At 40.9% G+C, this 20,922-nt stretch overlaps 1 protein-coding gene across 1 annotated transcript; it reads left to right on the forward strand.

Moving 5' to 3' along the window:
* The first annotated feature begins 3,851 nt into the window (after positions 1 to 3,851).
* STYXL2 (serine/threonine/tyrosine interacting like 2) lies at positions 3,852 to 20,678 on the forward strand. Its single transcript, XM_044442498.1, has 6 exons — positions 3,852 to 3,859; positions 4,803 to 4,927; positions 11,122 to 11,216; positions 12,175 to 12,406; positions 13,477 to 13,694; positions 16,157 to 20,678. Exons 2-6 carry the CDS (start codon positions 4,821 to 4,823, stop codon positions 18,991 to 18,993), a joined length of 3,489 nt encoding a protein of 1,162 aa, XP_044298433.1. The 5' UTR covers positions 3,852 to 3,859; positions 4,803 to 4,820; the 3' UTR covers positions 18,994 to 20,678.
* The last annotated feature ends 244 nt before the right edge of the window (positions 20,679 to 20,922 follow it).

Below are 20,922 nucleotides of genomic sequence, written 5' to 3' on the forward strand. Positions count from 1 at the left end.
AATCCATGGGTTGGGGAATGGGGGATAACATTTTCCCAATGGCAAAATATTGTGGTTTAAGTACAAGGGAAATGCAATATCCCATTAGCAGAAATGCTTTAAGGAAAGCATCTGGGTCCTGCGCAATGAATCAGTAACATCTGTCCATGCATTTCATTACAAGATTTGTTCTGTGAGAAATCCGCAGACACCAAACAGGGTAGTCACTGACTTGAGGGTGCTTCTGGGGGTATTGCAGCTCTAACGATCAGAACAGTCATTCCATCCCTTCTATTTTAACAGGTTGTGCAGCACAGGGAAAAGCCATATGAAAACATCAGAGGGCCATGAGTGGAAGAGGCCAGCCCAGCCCTACTATTAATTAGAGTGAGGCGGTCACCTTGGGCAGCAGGTGCTGGGGAGCAGTGCTGATGGACACCTGGCTGTTCCTCCTGAACTGTTCTCCTCTGCTGCAGCCCACACCACCTAACCTGCCCCACCGAAATGAAGCTGTTGCCTCAGGTGTGATGGCAGATGCCATCCCCTTGCTGGTGCTAAAGATTCAATATCAAGGACAACTGATTTCTGTACATGACCAAAGGAGGCGTCACCTTCTTCATCTCAGGCAGCAAACTGGCATGGTCTGGATCCCAAAAATTCTGTGAACAAGGTAGGGTGATGGTGCCATAAATGTGCCTTTGTTCAGAGTAAGCTTTCTGCCTGCCAAGCTCCTCCTCGCTTACTGATAGTAAAATATTAGTGACACTCACCTGCACTGAGTATAAACAGTTTAGCTTCCTTGTTTGCTCTCATGTCGTCTTCCCTTTGTCTCTCCCAATCCTTTTTGCAGTTGCCAAAGATTCAGTTACTGTGAAGTTTTATCTGAGTTTTATCTGAAGTTTGAGGAAAAGCCGATTTGCCTCTCAGCTGCAGTTTGTCGTTTCCCTTCTTCTGGCTGTACGTGTTCCTTCCACTCCCCTACCCTTCCCCTGTGACACACCCTCCCACCCTTTGACCAAGAATGACATCCTGTGGCTCCATACCACTTCTACTCTTATCTTTCTCTAGCTCTGCCTTTTTAGTTTGCCCTACCCTCACCTAAGCAAACAAGCCACCCTCCTGATTGTCAACAACACACAGGACAGGAAGGAATCAGTAAGGTATTTTAGACTTTCAAGTGAGCATGCTAGTACAAGTACCAGGAAAGGAACACTGAAGTAAGCAAGATGACACCAAAGCTGCTCCAGATGATGCACCTTATTTATTTGATAGCTAAAACCTGCTCTTTAAATTTTACTCGTTTAAAAAAAAATCCTAGTTATTACCCATGTCATCCTGGTGTAATTTCTATTTATTTCACTAACCTGAACTATGTCCTAGGGGGAGTTTCATGTTATTCAGCATTGTCGTTGCACAGTGTGCTAAACATTTTCCACTGTTTTGTTCCCTCCTTCCCTCCCTCTCTTTCTGACACCCATTTTCTCATCCTTTTCTTTTCTGGTGGGAGAGTTTCAATCTTTCCAGAGTTTGATGTTTAGCGAGGATTTTTGCAGTTAAGTCAAAGGTGAGGTGAATTGAAGTTGAGGGTGGATCCAAAGACTTCATCAGGTTGCCCCATCTGGTATATAGAAATATATTTCTGCTCTGCTCACTTATAGGGTATGGGACATGTTAAACCTACTCCCACAGTATGAAGCTGTGAAAGCTGACATTTGGTATACAAGCACTCCAAGGCACCACCATTATGAGAAGAATCCAGGGATTTTTCATTTCAGACAATGAAGTCTCCATGCAGAATGAGACAGGCAGGCAGACCAACAACCTTTCCCAACCTGGTACCCTCTAAATGGATCAGACCACAACTCCCAACATCCCACAGCCAGCAAATTGGGAAAATAAATTTAAGGTAAATCAGGTTTAGTGAAAAGAGAAGATCAGACTTGAAAGAACACAAATGACAAGTAAGAATTTGGTCATTATTAGTAAGAGAGATTATGAACATTTTCCTTCATATTCTTGAAATATCCTGAGATGGAATTTCCGGTAACAACCAGAAACATCAACAAATTTCTCCTTCATGCGGTGGAACCACAGTTTGGTCTATTTGCAGTGACATTCAGGAATATATCCATGCTTGTGTAATGAAAGCTGTATTGACAAAGTCTTTATATACGTTCAGTTAGTAAAAAGTATTTCAAATGTTACCATGATGTCTTAAGAGGTTTCCATGTTCACCCAAGTGCCAGAATGGTGGAAAATTACAATTGTTAGCAACCATGTGTCAGAATTTGTCATAGAGGTATCGTGACAATCTTTCCACCTAGGAGGTTGTTCAAATTCTCCTTACATGGGATCTGTTTGAAAAACTGTGTACATTTTACCTTTCTTAAGAACAGGAATTTTTTTATTTAATAATATATGAATCAAAATATTTAGGATGAAAACAAAACATATAAGCAACCAAGTATAACAATTATACAATGTAGCAAGGAGCATCATAATTCTGAACCTTTCTTCTGGCCTTATACAGCAAAGACTTTCCCAAACAATGCAGTACAAATGGAGAAAGTGGCCTATAAATTTAACCCCAGCAAAGTCTCAGGGGGACAAAACTGACCATTGCTGTCCAACTGTTGAATTACTGATCAAATCTTACACTCCTATAAATACACCATTTGCCACTATTTTTACCTCAAAACTGGCACATACCTGTCTCAAACTGACCTCTCCTAAACTGCCAAGTTTCAAATCAGTCTTCTCAGTTGTTTTATTTATTTATTTATTAGATTTATTTATTAGATTTAATTTAAGATCCTACCTTTTCCTTTTTTCAAACAACTCAGAGCTGCTTACATCATTCTCCTCCTGCTGCTGTCAGTCTTATTCCCACAATGACAAACCTGTGAGGTAAGTCGGCCTAAGAGTCTCTGGCTGGCCCAAAGTCACCCAGTTGACTCCAAGACTGAGTGGGGACTAGAACCCAGATCGCCTAAGTCTCAGTCCTCCATTCTTAGCTACTACATCATGCTGACTCTCAGTATAAGAGATTATAAGTGGTAGAACATATTGCCCTCCTATTCCGCTATACTGCAGTGCCACCTAGAGGTTAGGTGATGGAAGAGCAGGAAGGAGAATGTTCATGTAGTGCTTGGATCTCAGTTCTGAGACAAAATCAGACAGCTAATTGACAGTGAACTAACAATTTATAGACTTATTTTGTGCTGGCCTATGATGAACAAGAAGAAACTGGGTCTAAGGAGGAGATACTGAATATTTTTGGCAGGGAGAAAAGCTCTTTCCTGATTCCTGAAGGGACACAACAAAGGCCCCAAACAGATATTACTTTGAATCTGCATTGGACAGCTCACTTGCTCTGCTTCAATTACTGTAGACACAGGAGCCCCCCTCCCCAATTTTGATCTTAAAAGCCCTTCTATCCCCCACATTAGGGTTCCAATTTGGATGTGGAGTAAAAATGGGGGAAAGGCAAAGTTTTAAAGTAAGTTCTGTTTCGGTCCTAAGGCATAAGAAGCAAACCAATAATAAGATAGTCCGTCATATATTTGGCTCATTTGGTTAAGTAAAATTTGTCGATTAGTAGGGATAGAGTTAAAAGCGCAAGCAGGCATAGTCTGAGAGGCACTGCATTTTGTCCTGTTACCCAATAGCTGGTGCCTGAAGATGCTATATTTAGAAGGCTGATAAAGTTTGAAGCTTCGAGCTGTCCTGCCCCTTTGAGAAGAAATCACAGAGAGGAATGAAGGACAGCTCTTATCCTAGCTGTGTTCCGTGGCCAGTTACCCACTTTTTCAGTTTGGTGTCAACTATCAACAAGGAAAATTTGTGCTGACAGGAGACGCACATTCCCCCACCAGAAACAGTAAGTTAAGCTCTCATACCTTCTACATCCAGATTTGCTAGGTCATTGTGAGGCAGCCGCCGCCACTCACCCCTCACCCCTCCTTCATGGAGGCACAGCGACATTCCTGATATTTGAGACCAGCTGCAAAGGGTGGGAATAGGGATGGTGTCACAGGCCTTGTGGGCTGCCATGGAAAGACATTTCTATAGGGAGAGTGATGGAATGACAAAGAAGCCTGAAGAAGCAACTGAGGTTTCTCTAGATGATTGCACTGCAAACCAGGACCCCAGGGGTACCTTTTTAGATTGGGAGGGGAGCAGTGGAGATCAAAGGGAATTCAATGTGCAGATGTGAATCAATGCTCCGCTCTTCGATAAATAGTGCATTAAATTACAAATTAACCTGAGTATAGTTTCCACTGAACTTCTGTGTAAACTTACATGGGTGCTAATTCCATTGTGCTTAATAGGACTTTTCAGTAGATATGCACTAGGGTTGCTCCTTTAATTGCATTTATTCTGCTTATTTTTAATATCTCATAATATTTACAGCTCTTAACTATTAACTCAAATATTCTCTCTCTCCCTCACTATTTTTTTAAGTTTGGGTCTTTGGAGTGCATCTCTGATACACAAGCCTATTTAACTGTTTATATGAATACTCCGTTAATGGGTACAGCTAATTGGTAGTGCTGTGGCAGCAAATGTAGTTGCCCTCTGCCTTTCATTGACATGCTCTCCGGAAAGCTGCTTTGTCTTCCCCATCTCCAGCAGCTGGTACTGACTTATGGCAAGGGTTTGCCTCTGGGCTTTAAAATCACTTGGGATCACATGTTTGCCCTTGATCCCTTGGGATCTGTTTATTAGGGCAAGCAAACCCCCATCCCTCACCTACTCAGCCTTCTCCAGAGATGGGTTTGTGCTTTAGTGCATTCCTAATTTTACTCTCTCTCCAATTCTAGCCGGTTCCCACAGCAGCCATGGCAAGTGCTGTGCATTCAGAGGGTGAGCAAGTGGTACCTGATGAAGAAGGGCCTGATGTGAAAGCAGTGCAAGCCCACTACCTCCGGAGTCCCTCTCCTGGCCGGTGAGTGGTGGCTTTTGTTCTTGTTCGCATTTTTTATCCTTCTGGCCACATGGAACAAATTACAGCCACTTTCTCTTCATCCACACCCCTTCCTTTTTATTTCACAGTAGCCCAGCATATTATCCAAAGCCTGACCAAGAACAGAGCCCTAAAGGGTTTTTTCTTACTCTTTTCAGAAGCCAGGATGGAAAGCTCATGCATTATTTAGCTAATCTAATTGATTCAACAGAGGTTTCCTACAAATACTAAGGGTTATTGGGGAAAGCATTATCGAAATTTGATGAGGCGGGACAGAAAGAAACAGAGCCCACCCAAGCTGAACTGTGTTTGCTTCTGCCTCTCCACAGTTCTGATGGATTTGAATTCAAGTGTTTGATTCAGTTGGTTTTACAGATTCAGAATCTATGCACAGGCAGAATGTTCTGCAGAGTGGGATTCCCAGTTAACTGTGTTGCATTCAGGTTGCAGCTATTTTTGAGGTTTTCTTTAGCCACTTTGTTTTAATCTATCAGTGGTAGCCTTCCTCAATGCCCCAAATATACAATCCTAGTTTTTCTCACTCATGAGAATTCCATCTCTCTCTCTCTCCCTCTCTCTCTCTCCCTCCCCCCCTCTCTCTCTGTAGCATCTCCTTGCACCTAAAAAAGTTCAATTATTTCCATTATGATTTTTATCTCAGAAATAAATGTAAGAACTCCAAAAACATATGTTGTAAATGGTTGTTTTTGCCGAGTGACTCTCTGGTTTCAATTGATTTTTGTTCTAGTTTTAATAAGATTTTTTTAATGGAGAGAAACAAGTGAGATTCACCAGTTCTAACTCTGAAAGAAGGTACTTAAGAGTCTTCATCAGCAATAACTTTTGGCCACTTGAATTTCTTTAAGGAAGGGTTCAGCAATTTGAGTACTCCAGATGTTCCAGGACTGCAGCTCCCATCATCCTTCAGCACTGACTATGTTGATGGAAATTACAGTCCAACAATTGCTGAAGGGCCAGAAGTTCTCTATCCCTCTTTAGAGAATGAGCTGCAAAACAGGCAGATGGCGGGAAAAGAGTGAGTGCCATTTTTCATAGCATTTTCTTAATGAAAAGGCAGGTTACTAATCAATAAACAAATAGATCTCAATCCAGGTGTTGCCCAAAAGGTCCGTGTCCTGCTGTGCTTTTGCCCAAAATACACAACAGAGGAAGGTTTTCTTTTAAAGGATTTATTCTCAAGAATTACTGGCTACTAATGAATCATTCCAGATGGCACACCTGAACAGTCTTCAGTTGGGTCTTTTATACACTGATCATTAAAGGGTTACACGTACCACAGTTAACTTCCCAATAGGTTACAGAAGTAAAAAGCTGCAATGGCATGATCTTTCCCACTGGCATACCAAAGAAGATGCTCTGAAGGAGGCTAGAAGACAGGGTGCTATGACATAGAGGAGGAGGAGGATGGGCTGGGCTGGTATGAATTGCCCTTTGTTTGCACTACTGTTATCTGTCATGTGCCAACTAGTTTTCTCTGGACTGGTGCCTGGTCAGTGTCATGTACATTTCAAGGATGCACACATGCTGATTTTTGAAAAACAGGGTTTCTCTTAGGCCTGGTTATGGGTCAATGATTGCATGATTTAACCAATGAAAATTCTGTCTATTGATTTGTGCAACACAGATTTTTTTTAGCCTCTCAGGAGGGCTAAGAAGTGGAATGCTAACCTATTCATTCCATATTAGATGTGGCATCCTCTGATTGCTGAAAACATAGAAACAGAGCAAGTCAGAAGGGGCTTCCTAGGCCATTTAGTCTGACCCCTGGTTCCAGCTGGCTCCATTCATGACATGGCTATAGAAACATAGAAAAATAGGAATGACTGCATCACTCTCAAACTATGGGCTTGTCCAGGATTTGAACCCAGGACCTCTTGCACTAAAGTGAGAATCATACCCCTAAAGCAATCCAGCAACTTCCTAATTTGTTTCATGTTGAAATGAAGCATGCTTGGGGTTTGTGTTTGGAGGAGTCAGAGTAGGAACCATTTTGAGTATGGAATACAGGAAGTGGAAGGGGAGTTGAAGGGAATGACAGTTGGGATGATAGTGGGGAAAATGTTGTCAGTTGACAGCTGGAAAGCAATGAGCATAGAGCAGGACTGGGCAATTTGTGACTTCCAGATAGTTTGACCTACAGCTCCTCTCATCTCCCATCATTGAGTATTTTAGCTAGAAGTGAAGGGAATGGCTGGCCAAAATTCTGGATGGCCACAAGTTGCCCACCTCTGATACAAAGGCCAAAGAGAATCACATGAATAGAAATAAGTTTAGAACAGGAGATTATTGAATGGGTGGGAAATCTTTTTCATCCTCTCAGGGACTCCTACCCTGACTGGCCTAAGGTTTATTTGCCCAGCTGCAAAAAATAATGAACAATCGACAAGATTAAAAACAAAACAAAACAAAAGCTTTTTATTGAAGCATGTACACAGCAATACAGAGCAGCCTGCTCTTTCTCCATAAGAAATCAGCACCAACCATTAACAAGCCAAATGTTTTAATACCTTTAAGAGCAAACTCAATCATTGATCAGTTTGACCTATCCTATCTGCATTTTGATCCCAACTTCTGCACAATTTCTAGCTAGTAGGCCACGTTCCACATTTATCTTAACAGTGGACAGTTATGCAGAAAGTTAGATGCCAGCAATTGTCTTCTCAGTGCACATCCAGTGGTTCTTATGCTATTAGAAAATTATCAAGCTAAGAATGCTGCCTCAGCCGAACAGTTTCTGTTAAACTAGTGTTAGTGTTACATTCATACACAAAAAATGTGCATTTCTGCCTTGCACTGTTAGACAAAGTTTACAACTTGAGGAATGCTCTTTGGGTTGAGATCTCAGGAAGGTTACAAAGAGCTCAAGCATAGGGAATCAGAAAAGTTACATCAAGCTCGAGATCACATTCCTCCTTAAGTAAACCACCAGACCCCACATGCTAGATAGGGACAGTCCAAGAGCTAAACTGGGTGGGACCAGAGCTGAAAATGAACAGGGTCCAAGCCTCATAAGCACACCCCATTCACACACATCCACCCACTTCCCCTAGTCACAAGACATTCCCTCTTTTCCATTCACATACATTAGGATCATGGTTTCTTGCTGAATACTAAGAAAACGTGCTACCCATAGAGAAAGGGAGCCCCTTCTTCCTCTGCAGATATTTGGACTTAACCCATGTCATGTCTTCAGTGCTTCCTGGCTGTTTTTCCCAGCCTCATTGAGCAACATAGGGAAACAGCTGAGCATGGGGTAATGTGGCTGAAGGGATAAAAAGAAGTGTAGACAGGGCTTAGTGGGGCCAGGGCTAGATGGGGAGGCTTAGCACGTAAGGGATCCATCCTGTTGAAGCTAAGCAGGTCTGAGGTCAGCCTGAGCTGGGAACTGAATGTAACCACCTTGAGTTCCACAATGGGAGAAAGGTATTATGTAAATATAACAAACAAACGAACAAACAGACAGACAGACAGACAGACAGATAGGCTGCCAGTTCCCCACCCATACATTACTGCCTCTAAGCCTCCTATTCACCTCAAACTTCAATTTCCATTGTCCTCAAATATGTATTCCTGCTATTCTTAACACCTCGGCATTTGTCAGTGAATTCCATGCTTAACGTGTCTGAAGACCCACCTACACAATGCTTAGTACATGAAAACTGGTAAATACACAGCTAGGTACTGTCCCCAATCTAACTTCCATATGTTCAGGTGAAGGTTCGGAACAGCATTTTCTAATCTGGGGCTCTCCAGATGTGTTGGACTACAGCTCCCAAAATCCTCAGCCAGCATGGCCAATAGCTGGAAACACATACCGCTGGGAACTCATTATGCCAGTCATTGGGTGAATGTGTGAAAAGACAGGAGTGGGGGCAGCAAGTGCAATTTCCTCACTCACTTTGCTTTTGCTGCAAATGTGAAGAGGGCTCCTATTTTAAAGTCCACCCCTAAGAGAGATGGAAGGATAAATCAGGCTTTGTAGGCTTGATCGTTTTTTCTTTACTTTGATCTGTCTCTGTTCACATGGTTGGTGATGAGAATGGTTACTGCTAGCCAAACCATCTGTCTTATTGCAGCTTAACTACACTTGGCCAAGTGCTATTTTTCTTTGCATATGGCTCATTTGCATGTACACTGGTAACGATTGCAAATGCATTTTTCCTCCCAAGTTTCAGTCTTTTATAGGAACTCCCCCTCCATCCCTCAAGAGGTGCGTGCGAGAGAGAGAGAGACGATGTATTTATATATTATTTGTATGTATGAGGGATTGTAGCTTGTGGCACTAGGTGTCAGTGGGGTACCAGTCCACTACCCAGCAGAACAAAGAGAAGGTGATTTGAACACCGTCAAGGTTCTTTCTTTCTGCTGGTCTCTACAATTCTTTGGTTTAAGGATCTTAGTTCAAAGTAAGGAGACAGCATTCAAATGGACATCCTCCCATGCTAATAACAGAGGGAACATCCTTAATGCTGTGATAAGTACTTAGAGCAAGGGGTGGAGAGCTTTTTTCCTGTGAACAGTCATTGACTCATGGGAAAATCAGTTAGGGGCTATACCTAAAGTTAGGTGGAACTACTTATGATACTGGGTGGGGACAGAGACCAAAATATGTGGTTTGAGCATTTTAAGACTGAGGAGCTCTTTTTCTGTGTGCTGCACACACACATGAGCAAGTAGAAGCAATTCCCAGCACACAGCTATTGCATCTAGACAGCAAAATGGTGCTGAGAGCCACAATCAGTCTGGCGGCTGCAAGTAGTCCATGAACTATAGCCTCCACATTCCAGATCTAAAAGATATTTTCAGGGAAGAAATTCATTTATCTCATGCTGATATAGGAAAACCGAGGCAGAAGCTTCAGTGTGCAGAATTTGAGTGGTGCAACTGGAATCTAAGTAAAATTACTAGATTTCTTAACAAAATGGTAGCAGCTCCAACTTTAAAAGGCTGAGACAGCAGGGAGTGGGGTCAGAAACAGAGCAAGTTTTGTTTTCCTTTGACAAAGGAAACAGAAAAGCAAAACACCGGCTACATGAACATCTACTTTTGCCCTTCCTTCAGCCCATCCCTCTATCTTAGTGTGGATTAGGCAAATCTTAGTTGTTTGCAAACTTCAACCCAAGACAACACTGGATTCCTGCTTTCCTGCTTCTCCTGGCCTTCTCAGCTGCCACAGGCATGGGAGCCTTACTGGCCATATACTGTTTCATGACCAGTTGCTATGGAGACCAATTTTGACTAATGCAGCTGTCAGACAGCCCTGTGTTTACAATATTCAGAGACATCTGGACCCTCTAGTGGATGAAAAAGAAATATCCTCCTTCATCTTCTGCAAGGAAAAGAGATGACATGCACACTCAACTCCTTAACTTTACCACAGCGGTGGATACTCAAGAAGGTTATTTTTTCTCGCCTAATGTTGCACTTTATTATCTGAGGAAAGGCATTGAGCTAATAATCCTGGAGTTGAATGGAGACAGCAGGGGATCATTTGCTTCTGAGCTGCCTTATAAACGTACGTCAGCTCAGCTTTTGAACAATTTATACTGCCAATACCACGTTCCCTACCTGTTTCATTATTGTACATCAAAGTACAATAACATATTTTGTACAAAGTTTACAACCAGCATTTTATGAAATTTGTGTATCATTGTAGCTAGTTTAACTAGGTAAGTGTTATCACTCTCATTTTACAGAGGAGAAATTGGAAACGGCACAGGGCAGGTGGTATATACAAGCAATTTTTCCAGGGAAAAATCTTGGAAATGCTTCCATGATTTTCTCCCACATTTGTTCTCCACATGGTACAATCAATGTACAACAATGGGGACTGCAACATTAGTTCTATGCAAATAAATTTGATGCCATAGTACCTTAATTCAGCATATTTAGGAGCAGAAGCACATTGATGAGAATGAATGGCCCTACAATTATTACAGTGAAAATGAAATAAATAATAAATAATGATAATAATCTATAAGCAATTCACCCAAGCACAAGCCCTTTCTCAGAATTACCTCTTATCAACTCTCCTGCACAATATATTTTTCTCTCGAGCTGCTTCATTTCGAAATGGTCATGAAGAGCTCCAGGGTAGGGGTGAGCATCAAATGACTTACCAAAGCTTCCCTCATGCAGTTGTCATTGATCAACAGATATTCAGTGATATCAGACACAGACACTGAGAGCATCTTCATGGAGCCCATACACCTGTCATCTGCTGTTGCTGCTAAACAGATCATCAAGGAAGGTAGGGTGGAGAGGGGAAAGGAAATGGGGACAATAGCAGGTTTATGAGTGAGGGGAGGTTGATGAGTAGCTGCTACAACTTTCAGGCAGAAGAATGGACAAGATGGTTTCTGTTCCCCTCTAGCCCAATATTTCTATATACCTGAACAGAACCTCTTTCTTCTAATAAACCAGGTTGCTCCATATCAACAATGTAGTCTGGAATTGCCAGCCTTTATCAATACACTTTTTATGGTGCACCCAGATTAAATCACAGTCCATTTATTCCACTCTAGTGTTTTCTGTATTGGCATCCCACCTTTGTGGCAACTTTTTACAATTTGAAATATTATTATTATTGAGACTTCCAAGGGTTATTGTACCTTTCATTTGAAGTTTTCTTTGTTTTTGTCTCTAATTGCTCCCAGTTCAGCATGGCAGTAGGATTGCTGATGAACTACCTTTTAATTAAGCAACTGCTGTTCCCATTGCATGGGGGCAGGGTGTATTACTGGTTTTTCTCATATTATTTGTTGTCATTTTTACTGCAAAATACTGCATTTAAAGTACAAGAAAAATAATGAATGTGATTGAGGCTTTTCCCCATGTTCTCTTCTCTTTATTTTTTATTAAATAAGAAACCAGCAGTTTCTGTTTTGAATTCAGGGGTGCTGCATTGGAATGCAGTTCAGGTATTATCTAACTGCTTGCCCTACAGCCAGACAAACTACTTTCTTCTATTCCTTCAGTATTGGAATGAAATTCTGCTTAACTCCTTGCTGAAATCCTGTGATATGACATGCTATGGTAAATAATAGGGATCAGCAATCCTTTAAGACTATATATCATCATTAATGTGATTATAGCTAAAACCAAGTGGATATATACTATGCTGACCAGTCCTTAAGAGGCTTACCAATCATAAACAATTCCAGAATATTTCTTGATACTTTGAAAATGAAAGCATTGGTTTATTCCAGAGCTGAAGACAGAGGAGGGGAAAACAGACTCTGTGTGTCCAGGGATGCTGGAATCTGCAGAGCAGCTATTTGTGGAAGACCTGTACAACCGGGTTAAGGAAAAGATAGATGACACTAGCTTGTTTAATACACCCTGTGTCATGGACTTGCAGAGGGCACTTGTGAAAGACCGGCTTGAGTCCCCAAGGAATGCCATTGATGAGGTCTGGCCGAATATCTTCATAGCAGAAAAGTGAGTAGGAAAACCTTTTATTCTTGAGCAACATTTGAGCATTGACCATCTCAAACTTTGCCACAGAATACGATCACTGTTTCTAGGTCAATAGGTAACATCTGTCAGAACTCCTCAGCCTGCCTGGCCCAAAATAACTTTATGATAAGAAGTTAACACAAATGCAAAGATGGATACTGTGAAAAATCTAATGGGTGTTGGAATGAAACCTCAAGAGAGATGTTAAATGAGTAGGTTGAGAGAATCACATGAAGCTAACTGGGTGACTTTAGACCAGTCACAGACTATCAGCCCAACGTTACTTGCATGGCTGTTATTGTGAGGATAGGATTGAGAGGATGAGGAGAATTATGTAAGCCCCCTTGAGTTCCTTGAAAGGAAGAACATGGAAGGGGATATAAATATAATAAATAAATGGACATATGTGACCTGCAGGTGAGTAGTTCCCCACATTTCCCAGTGTCTTAAGAGGCACTCAGGAGCTGATTAATAATTGTTGTTAGTCGCAAAGTCGTGCCCGACCCTTCACGACCCTATGGACAACATTCTGCCAGGCTCTCCTGTCCTCCACCATCCCTCAGAGTCCATCCAAGCTCACACACATTGACCCAGTGACTCCATCTAGCCACCTCATCCTCTGCCGTCCCCTTCTCTTTTTGCCATCAATCGTTCCCAACATCAGGATTAATGCTACTACTACTAATAATAATACAAGTACCTCAGACTATGTGAGCTGGCTTAGACCCAGAAAAATTTTGTAAGGGTATGTGGTATCAATTTATTTATTTATTTATTTATTTATTTATTTATTTATTTATACACATGTTTATAGGCCGCCTATAACTGCCAAGGCCTTCCTAGGCAGCTACAATACATTAATATCACTTTGAATTTTGTTTTCATCTTCCAGCGTATTAGCTATCCCATTTTGTGCCATCGGAAAGCCTGATAAACATTCCCTACACCTTTTCATTTTCATTAGTCTTTCATCAACACAACCAATTTGTATTTCTTGCTCCTTGAGTAGATACAGAAACTACAAACCTAAACTCTCTTCCTTTGCCTTGAAGGAGTGTTGCAGTGAATAAAGGCCGATTAAAGAGACTAGGAATCACTCACATCCTTAATGCTGCTCATGGTACTGGTGTGTATACAGGACCAGACTTCTACAATGGTATGGAGATCCAGTACTTGGGCATTGAAGTGGATGACTTCCCAGACGTGGACATCTCTAAATATTTTCGCCAGGCTGCAGAGTTCCTTGATGAAGCGCTTCTAACTTACAGAGGTAAAGTAGGCAAACTGTGCTCTTTATACATCCCATTTGTGGTTTCTATTCTTCCACATTCATTTAGAAAGTAACTATTGTGAACCCTATGCACACTAATAAATGTGCTTCTATCATTCGTACAGTGCTTTTAAATATTTCTATCAGCCTTTGAAAGGACAATTATGCTACAAACTAAGAAGATGAAAATTAGCTTATTTATCATTTGTCCCCAAGTAATAAGGAAAAGTGTTCAAGCTTCCTAAATACTACTGGGGGAGTAGGCAAGAGATAAATTCTCCCCAAAAGATAGAACATCATTATTCTTTAATGAATTTGTATCGAGGTTAACAATATTAATTTATCTACTGTAATGACTACAAATTGGGGGAAGATTTTTATTTTCTAGAAGTTGAGGATGTATACCAGTCCCACCTTGCTTTGGAAGAAATTGTTTTAAACAGTAAAATATGTGTTCAGTAGTTTCACTAATATGAAGTAACAGGGTTTTTTATTTTTCCTCTGTTAAACTTAAAATGAAAATATCTGCCAGAAGGATTGCAACCCATTTTCTTTTATGGCAATATGAATCAATAAGTCCACATAGGAGTAAAGGATGCTATAACTTCTGTGTTTATTAAAGACACAATCCTATGCACAGTTAATATTAAACTCAGTACAATATATTTATAAGTAGAATTGCACTGAAAGTAACCCCAGGAAAGGAAAACATAAAGCTTCATTTGATGATAGGCTTTTCTACATGAGATTGTTAATCCACTACATCTGCTCTTGATTTCATTGCACAATTGAGGCCCATGCACTCTATGAGAATTTCCTTTCTGCTTTTCTACTACAGAGCCTCTAGGTGGCATTATGATATGGTAGAATAACACAAATACTTGAAACATTTTTTCTCTTGTTCAGAAATAATATATCATTTTCCCTCCTTCTTTCTCTGAAATGTAAGTGAAACCAGAAATTTGCATTAAAGTCTAAAGAATCCAATATGTACAATATGTATTCTTCTTATTTATTTATTATTGAATATATATATGCAAAAGCCATACATAGTTCCAAGAACGATTTACAGAAAAGCAGTATTAAAATAGATGTTCAAAATCACATCATATCACAATTATAACAATAAAAAAATAAAAAAACATAATTGCAGAAGGCCATTTTAAATAAATCTAAAAATCTCTCTAATAAATAATAATGCCACAATAAAACAAGGAAGCCCTCCTTGAAGGAGATTAGGGGATTAGGAGGGTGGCTCCCAGGAGAAGGGCCTTCTCTGCAGTGGTGCCCTGGTTATGAAATGCGCTCCACAGAGAAGTTCTCCTGGTGCCAACACTTTATTCCTTTCAGCACCAGGCTAAAACCTTTTTATTTGCCCATTATTTTAAGGTTGACTTGGTTTCAATGTGGGTTTTATTTTACTGGAACCATTTGGATGCTGTGCTTCATTTTATTTTGTTTTTATTGTGAAACCGTCCCAAGACTTTTGTAGTGGGATGGTATGTAAAACCTTTAAGTAAGTAAATGCATCCTGTGGGAAAGCTTGACATGTGTAAAATGTTTTGGAATTTCTGTGATAAAATCCATCAATTATTTTCCAGATTTGTTTGTTTGTTTATTTTATGTCATGCCCAATCAACAAAATTGTGTAGATGCTTCATAACAAATAAAATCATAAAAGAAAACAAAAGAAAATACCATGCAAAATCTAAAAGTTTAATTTTAAAATACTGTCTGAAAACAAAAATAATAAGCAAATGGAACCTAGACACAGTTCAAAGTTTTATGATACAATACTAGATTTAAAACAGAAAGTTAAAAATATAAAATGTCTAGAAAAAATAAGTCTTCACCTGGCACTAAACAGAGTCTTTCTGGGAAATCCATTCCACAGCTGGGCTGCTACAACAGAAAATCCCCACTTGTTAGTAGCCACCCCTCATCTCTTATGGCAGGGCTTCAAGGTAGGGTGTCACTGAAGTCGATCTTAGTGTTGGGTCTGGTAGATATGGGGGAAGACAATCCTTCAGGTAACCTGGCCTCAAGCCTTCTTAAGCCTCTGAATGTTAGTACCAGCACATTGAATTAGGCCCAAAAATGGCCTGGCAGCCATCACTGAAGGAAAAGTACTGGTAGAATATGATCCCATTGGCCAGTCCATGTTAAAAATTTCACTGTCCTATTTTGGACCAGTTGAAGTTTACAGACTATTTTCAAAGGCAGCCCCACATGTAAGGCATTGCAGTAATCTGAACAAGAAGTTATCAGTATATGGATAACTTGTACTTAGGCTATCTTTGTTCAGGTAAGGATGTACTTGGTATATCAGGCTCTCATTTTAAGGTACTTATTTAATTTACTATTAAAACTTACAATGGGAGAAAATAGCCATTGTTTGTTTGATCCTGGAATTGTTTCAGAATTGCCCTAGTAATTAACCAGCTGTGTAATTTCACTTCTAGGAAAGGTTTTGGTCAGCAGTGAAATGGGAATCAGTCGCCCAGCAGTGCTAATAGCTGCTTATCTGATGATCTTCCATCACATGACAATATTGGAAGCCTTGATGACTATACGTAAAAAGCGGGCCATTTATCCCAATGATGGCTTCCTAAAACAGCTCAGGGAGCTCAATGAAAAGCTTCTGGAAGAACGAGAAGAGGAAGATGCAGAATACTCTGATGATGACACAACTGGTAGCCAAAGTTCTGTTATTAGAGTTGGAAGCTGTTCCTTGCTTTCTGGGAGAGACGATTCTGAGAGTATTATGGGAGCCAAAGTCCACTCTATAATGGTAGAGGAAGAAGACACGACAAGCCTCCTTGGAAGTGTAATGAGTGGTTCCTCAATGGGAAAATCAAGCTTGGTTTCCAAACAGCCTACTCTTATCAGTGAAGAGGAGGAGGACCAGCTCTATGAAGAATGGAAGAAGAAGCAAGGTTTCCCTGCAAGGGAGGTTTCAAACAAGGATGGAGAAAGTAAACCTTCAGGTGCTCAGGCAGAAACTGAGGAGGACATGGATCAGATGATCCAAGAATGGCAACGAAAAAATGAGAGGTACCAGAGGGAAAGCGACTTGTTTCCCAGGGAAGAGAATGAAGACTCTAGCATGAGAGAAAGACCATACCCTGGAAATGATATAAGCGATAATGAAAGTGTGAGTAGCCAAGAGATCAGGATCTTGAAACAACAGCTGGAAGCAAGTGGCATCAACAGAATGAGGAGAGGGCGCACAGACTCCATGTCCACAGAGAGCACCTGGGATATGTGGAATGAGAGGATGATGGAGATAGAAAGAGAAGCTGCTCAGAGATATAGTTCAAGACCGAGATCTGGTGATGAGACTCTAAGTCTTGAAAATGGAACAAAGGTGAGAGATCTAGATGAAGAAAGTGTATTGTCTGATGCTAGCTCTTTTTATAACTTCTGTCAAAAGAATAAAGACAAACTGACCCCTCTGGAAAGATGGAAGGTCAAGCGAATCCAATTTGGCTTTCACAAAAGAGATTTGGAGGCTTCCAAGCAACCCAAAGTGGAAGATAGCAGTGAAGAAAATAAGGAAGCTATGGAAGAAGAAAAGAACTCATCAGATATTAACCTGACAGCTTACCAAGTCTGGAAGGCTAAGCACCAGAAGAAGATTGGCAATGAAAATAAGGATGAGATTGTGGAGCTTGCTAAAGCTGAAGATTCTGCTTCTGCCAGGAGAAAGCAGAGAAGAATGGAGTTACTAGAACGCTCAAAGAAAATTCTGGAAGAAAGCCAGTCTCTCTGCAGCTGGGAGGCAGAGAGCGCGATGAGTGGAAGCATCCCTTTGTCAGCCTTTTGGCCCCCAACAGCTTCTGTAAATGGGGCAGAGGATGCTGCCTCTGCACTGAGTATGCAGACCAATCACTCATCCTTCTCTCAGACTAGGAGCAGTAGTGGGGCTGCACCAGCCCATGCAGTAGCAGCTAATATGCCCAACCTCCCTCTTGGCCCAGAGGGCACTATATCGGTTGCTAGTATTCAAAACTGGATTGCCAATGTTGTTAGTGAAACAATTGCTCAGAAACAAAATGAAATCCTGATGTTGTCTCGGCCATCTTCAGTACTGAGTTGTAATCTTAAGTCAAGTGATCTGGGCCGACACATGGATGATGACAAGACATCTTTGCTTAGTGCACAGAGTGACTTGTCTCCAGCTAGTTCACTGCGTCACCGGCAGGAGACCCAGTATACCGATACTCAGTCCTTCCTGTCATGTAACACCTCAACGAGTGGAAAGACAGGAGGATCCTACTCAAGCAGGAAAGTGATGCAGACAAGCAAGCCTTTTTACAGCCTTTTTGCTGATGAAGTTGACCTAAAAAAGCTTAACAGAAAGGAAAAAGAGATACAAATGGAGGTGAGAGAGAAAATGTCAGATTACAAGACTGAGAAGCTTATCAATGACAATAAACGTAGCACTTTATTTAAGAAGAAAAAGATAAAAGGGGACAACGAAGATGAAAATGATATAGAAAATGCAATGAATGGTCTTAAGTACCCTTTGCAAGCAGATCTCAACAGGAATGAGACAGCTTCTGTTCTCTCAGGTCAGTTTTCCAGTGGTGGTGGTGATGCTATAAGATCAGAGGTGGAGAACAATGTAAACAAATGGCTCAGAGGTCTAAAAACAGAAGAAAAGCCTTTTTACCAGGACTGCGCTGGTAGCAGTGACGAGAAATACAGGAGATCATCCACATTCAGAGAGGTAGACACTGAAACTTCTAGCTATAGAATTTCCAGATCTCAAAAAGAAGAAATGGATAGTTCTTCAACTTACCAGTGTAAAGATGACTTACAGAGAACTGCTTCACAATTTTCCTCTACTTCTACAAAAGCAGGCAAGGAGGCACGTACATTTACACGATCAAGATACTTCTCGAGTTCTCGAGAAGAAAGTCCAGAACCGCAGTTTTGCAGAACTCCAGAACCTTCCTCTAGCTCAGAAAGCTCTGAACCATCAACTCGAAGTCGTATCAGATCACGCCACTTGGAAGAGCATGAGGAGGAGTCCAGTTCAGACGTGGCTGAGTTCGGAGCCAAGAGAAAGTTCACCCAGAGCTTTGTAAAGTCTGAAGAGAATGCAGAAAAAGAAGAAAAGATAGAAGAAAAAAAAGAAGCTTTTGCATCAAGGCATTCATTCAGACACAGGCAAAGTGTTCGTAAGGAAGAAGAAGAAATGGATGATGAGGCCATCATTGCTGCTTGGAGAAATCGGCAAGAAGAAACCAAAGCCAAGCTTCGGCGACGGAGAGAAGACAGTGATGGACAGTGAGGCTGTGCCAGCTCCATGCTGCTGCCTGTTTGATGGAAAGCCTTTCAACCCTCTTCAGGAAATCAAGACTCAGTGTTCTTATTGTGATCACCTTCCGTCACACTCTCTATTTTCCACCCCACCACCATTTAGTCCTACAGATGTTCCCTTATCATTAATTTCTAAAATGAGAGAGGAAAGAGTAATCATAGCCTTTCAGAAAGAAAAAAGCAGGATTGTTGATGATATCCAACTCTTGATGTACAGAAATGTGTCAAGTGCTATTTTAGAAAAACTGCTAACAAAATTATACAAATTGACAAGAAAAGTCAAAGAAGACATCAGAAGTCCAAATAATTTGCCTCAGAGATGCAGCTTATCCTGCTTTCTAAAAACCTGGAAGAGTCACTCTCTGTATTCCTTTAGTTCCATCATTAGCTTGGAAAAAATAAATAGCCTTTACAAAAAAAAATTGAACATGTAGCTGTTTTATAGTATATATACCCTGCTCCCGTGTGCAAAGCACAATACAACTTTCAATATTCCTTTCCTTCTAACTCTCAAACCACAGAGCTTTTTCCTTCTCTTGTGTATATCAGTACAGAGGAAACTACAGAGAGAATAAATGTAATGTGTGTTCCCATGACAACTTGTAACAGAGAAAAATATCAATCATCAGTCACATGGGGAGACTTTGTTGAAGGATTTTAATTTTGTTTGCTATAAAGGAAATGATACTAGAGATGCAATTTACCTTTGAAACAGAACTGTAGGTCTAGCCCTATCAAGCATATGCTGCAGCTCTGGGTATCCCTTTTAAATGTAAATTCATCTAGGCTATGTTGTGTTGTGTAGGGGATACAATCACTTGTACTGAAATATTCTGAGGTAAAAGATATTCAGCCCATCTGCTTCTTTGCTGTGCATAAACTGCAGAAGAGTTTTCTGAAAGTCAACTGGTCAGTGTAAATCAGATGACAAAGGCAGCTGCCTATAAGAGCTTCAGGGTCAAGCCTGTATGGCTGATCTGACCAACAAGCATCCTGGATTGGTCGAACAGACCATTTCATTTCAGATTGCCTGTGGAGAATCTCATTCTGTTAAAACTGCAAGTACTTTGCAATCAGAAAACTAGCACAACAAAAAGTGCTCTAGGCCACAACCTTTTCTTCTGATGTGTGCAGCTTTTTAAAAATTCTAAATTTGCTGGGAGCTTGACGGATAAAGAGAAATAAAAAAGAATGTCCCCGCCCCAACACCTGCAACCTAAAGTGGTTGCCGTGAAGGACTGGCTGCAAGTTCAAGGAGCTCTTTGACAAAGTGGGTCCCTTCTACCTTGCTGACTCCCTGGCCCTGGGCTTAGCTAGCAGCAGGAGGTGAATATAGAGCTTCATTTTCAATTTCCCATGATGCCCCAGTGTAGCATTGGGCATTGTGGAAAATGTTAAATGCCATTTGTCAACCAAGTCACATAGTACAGGGAGCACAGGGAAGGTGTCTGCACCTGTGGGCCCTACCTGGACACTGGATCCACAGCAGCTGCCCAAAGGTGCTGGGTGCTGCTTCTAGGTTTTGTGCAGGCTACTCTACCATTTCAGTATCCTGTCATTTCATTCTTCTGCAAGCATATTAGATTAGAGTCTCATTCCCAAATCATTTTTTCTTTCCAAAAATGCAAATAACATTCCTTTTTTTCTGCTTCCCTGCCAATTTGAACAGTGTTTCCAATTGCAGTTGCTTTGGTATGAACTAGATATATAGAAATAATTATGGCAGTCCATCATTCTTGAAATAGGATGCTTGTTGTTTGATTCTTTTTAAAATGGGTGAAGATGGTTAAGCCTCAGTCTGTCCTTCACGTGCTCCCACTTCTCTGTGCTCTCTTTGGAAACAGGTTTAAGTCCATCTACTTTCATATTTTCAAACAAAACTCATGAAAGGGCCATAAAT

Source organism: Varanus komodoensis, unplaced genomic scaffold, assembly GCF_004798865.1.
Source record: "Varanus komodoensis strain SLA01 unplaced genomic scaffold, ASM479886v1 scaffold4, whole genome shotgun sequence".
NCBI classification, from domain to species: domain Eukaryota; kingdom Metazoa; phylum Chordata; class Lepidosauria; order Squamata; family Varanidae; genus Varanus; species Varanus komodoensis.

What these genes read in the sequence shown, in the direction of transcription:
- STYXL2 (XM_044442498.1), top strand. Translation starts at nt 4,821, where the DNA reads ATGGCAAGTGCTGTGCATTCAGAGGGTGAGCAAGTGGTACCTGATGAA. An exon ending in AATATCTTCATAGCAGAAAA is followed by an intron (nt 12,407 to 13,476) that starts GTGAGTAGGAAA and finishes TTTGCCTTGAAG; the next exon opens with GAGTGTTGCAGTGAATAAAG. An exon ending in AGCGCTTCTAACTTACAGAG is followed by an intron (nt 13,695 to 16,156) that starts GTAAAGTAGGCA and finishes TTTCACTTCTAG; the next exon opens with GAAAGGTTTTGGTCAGCAGT.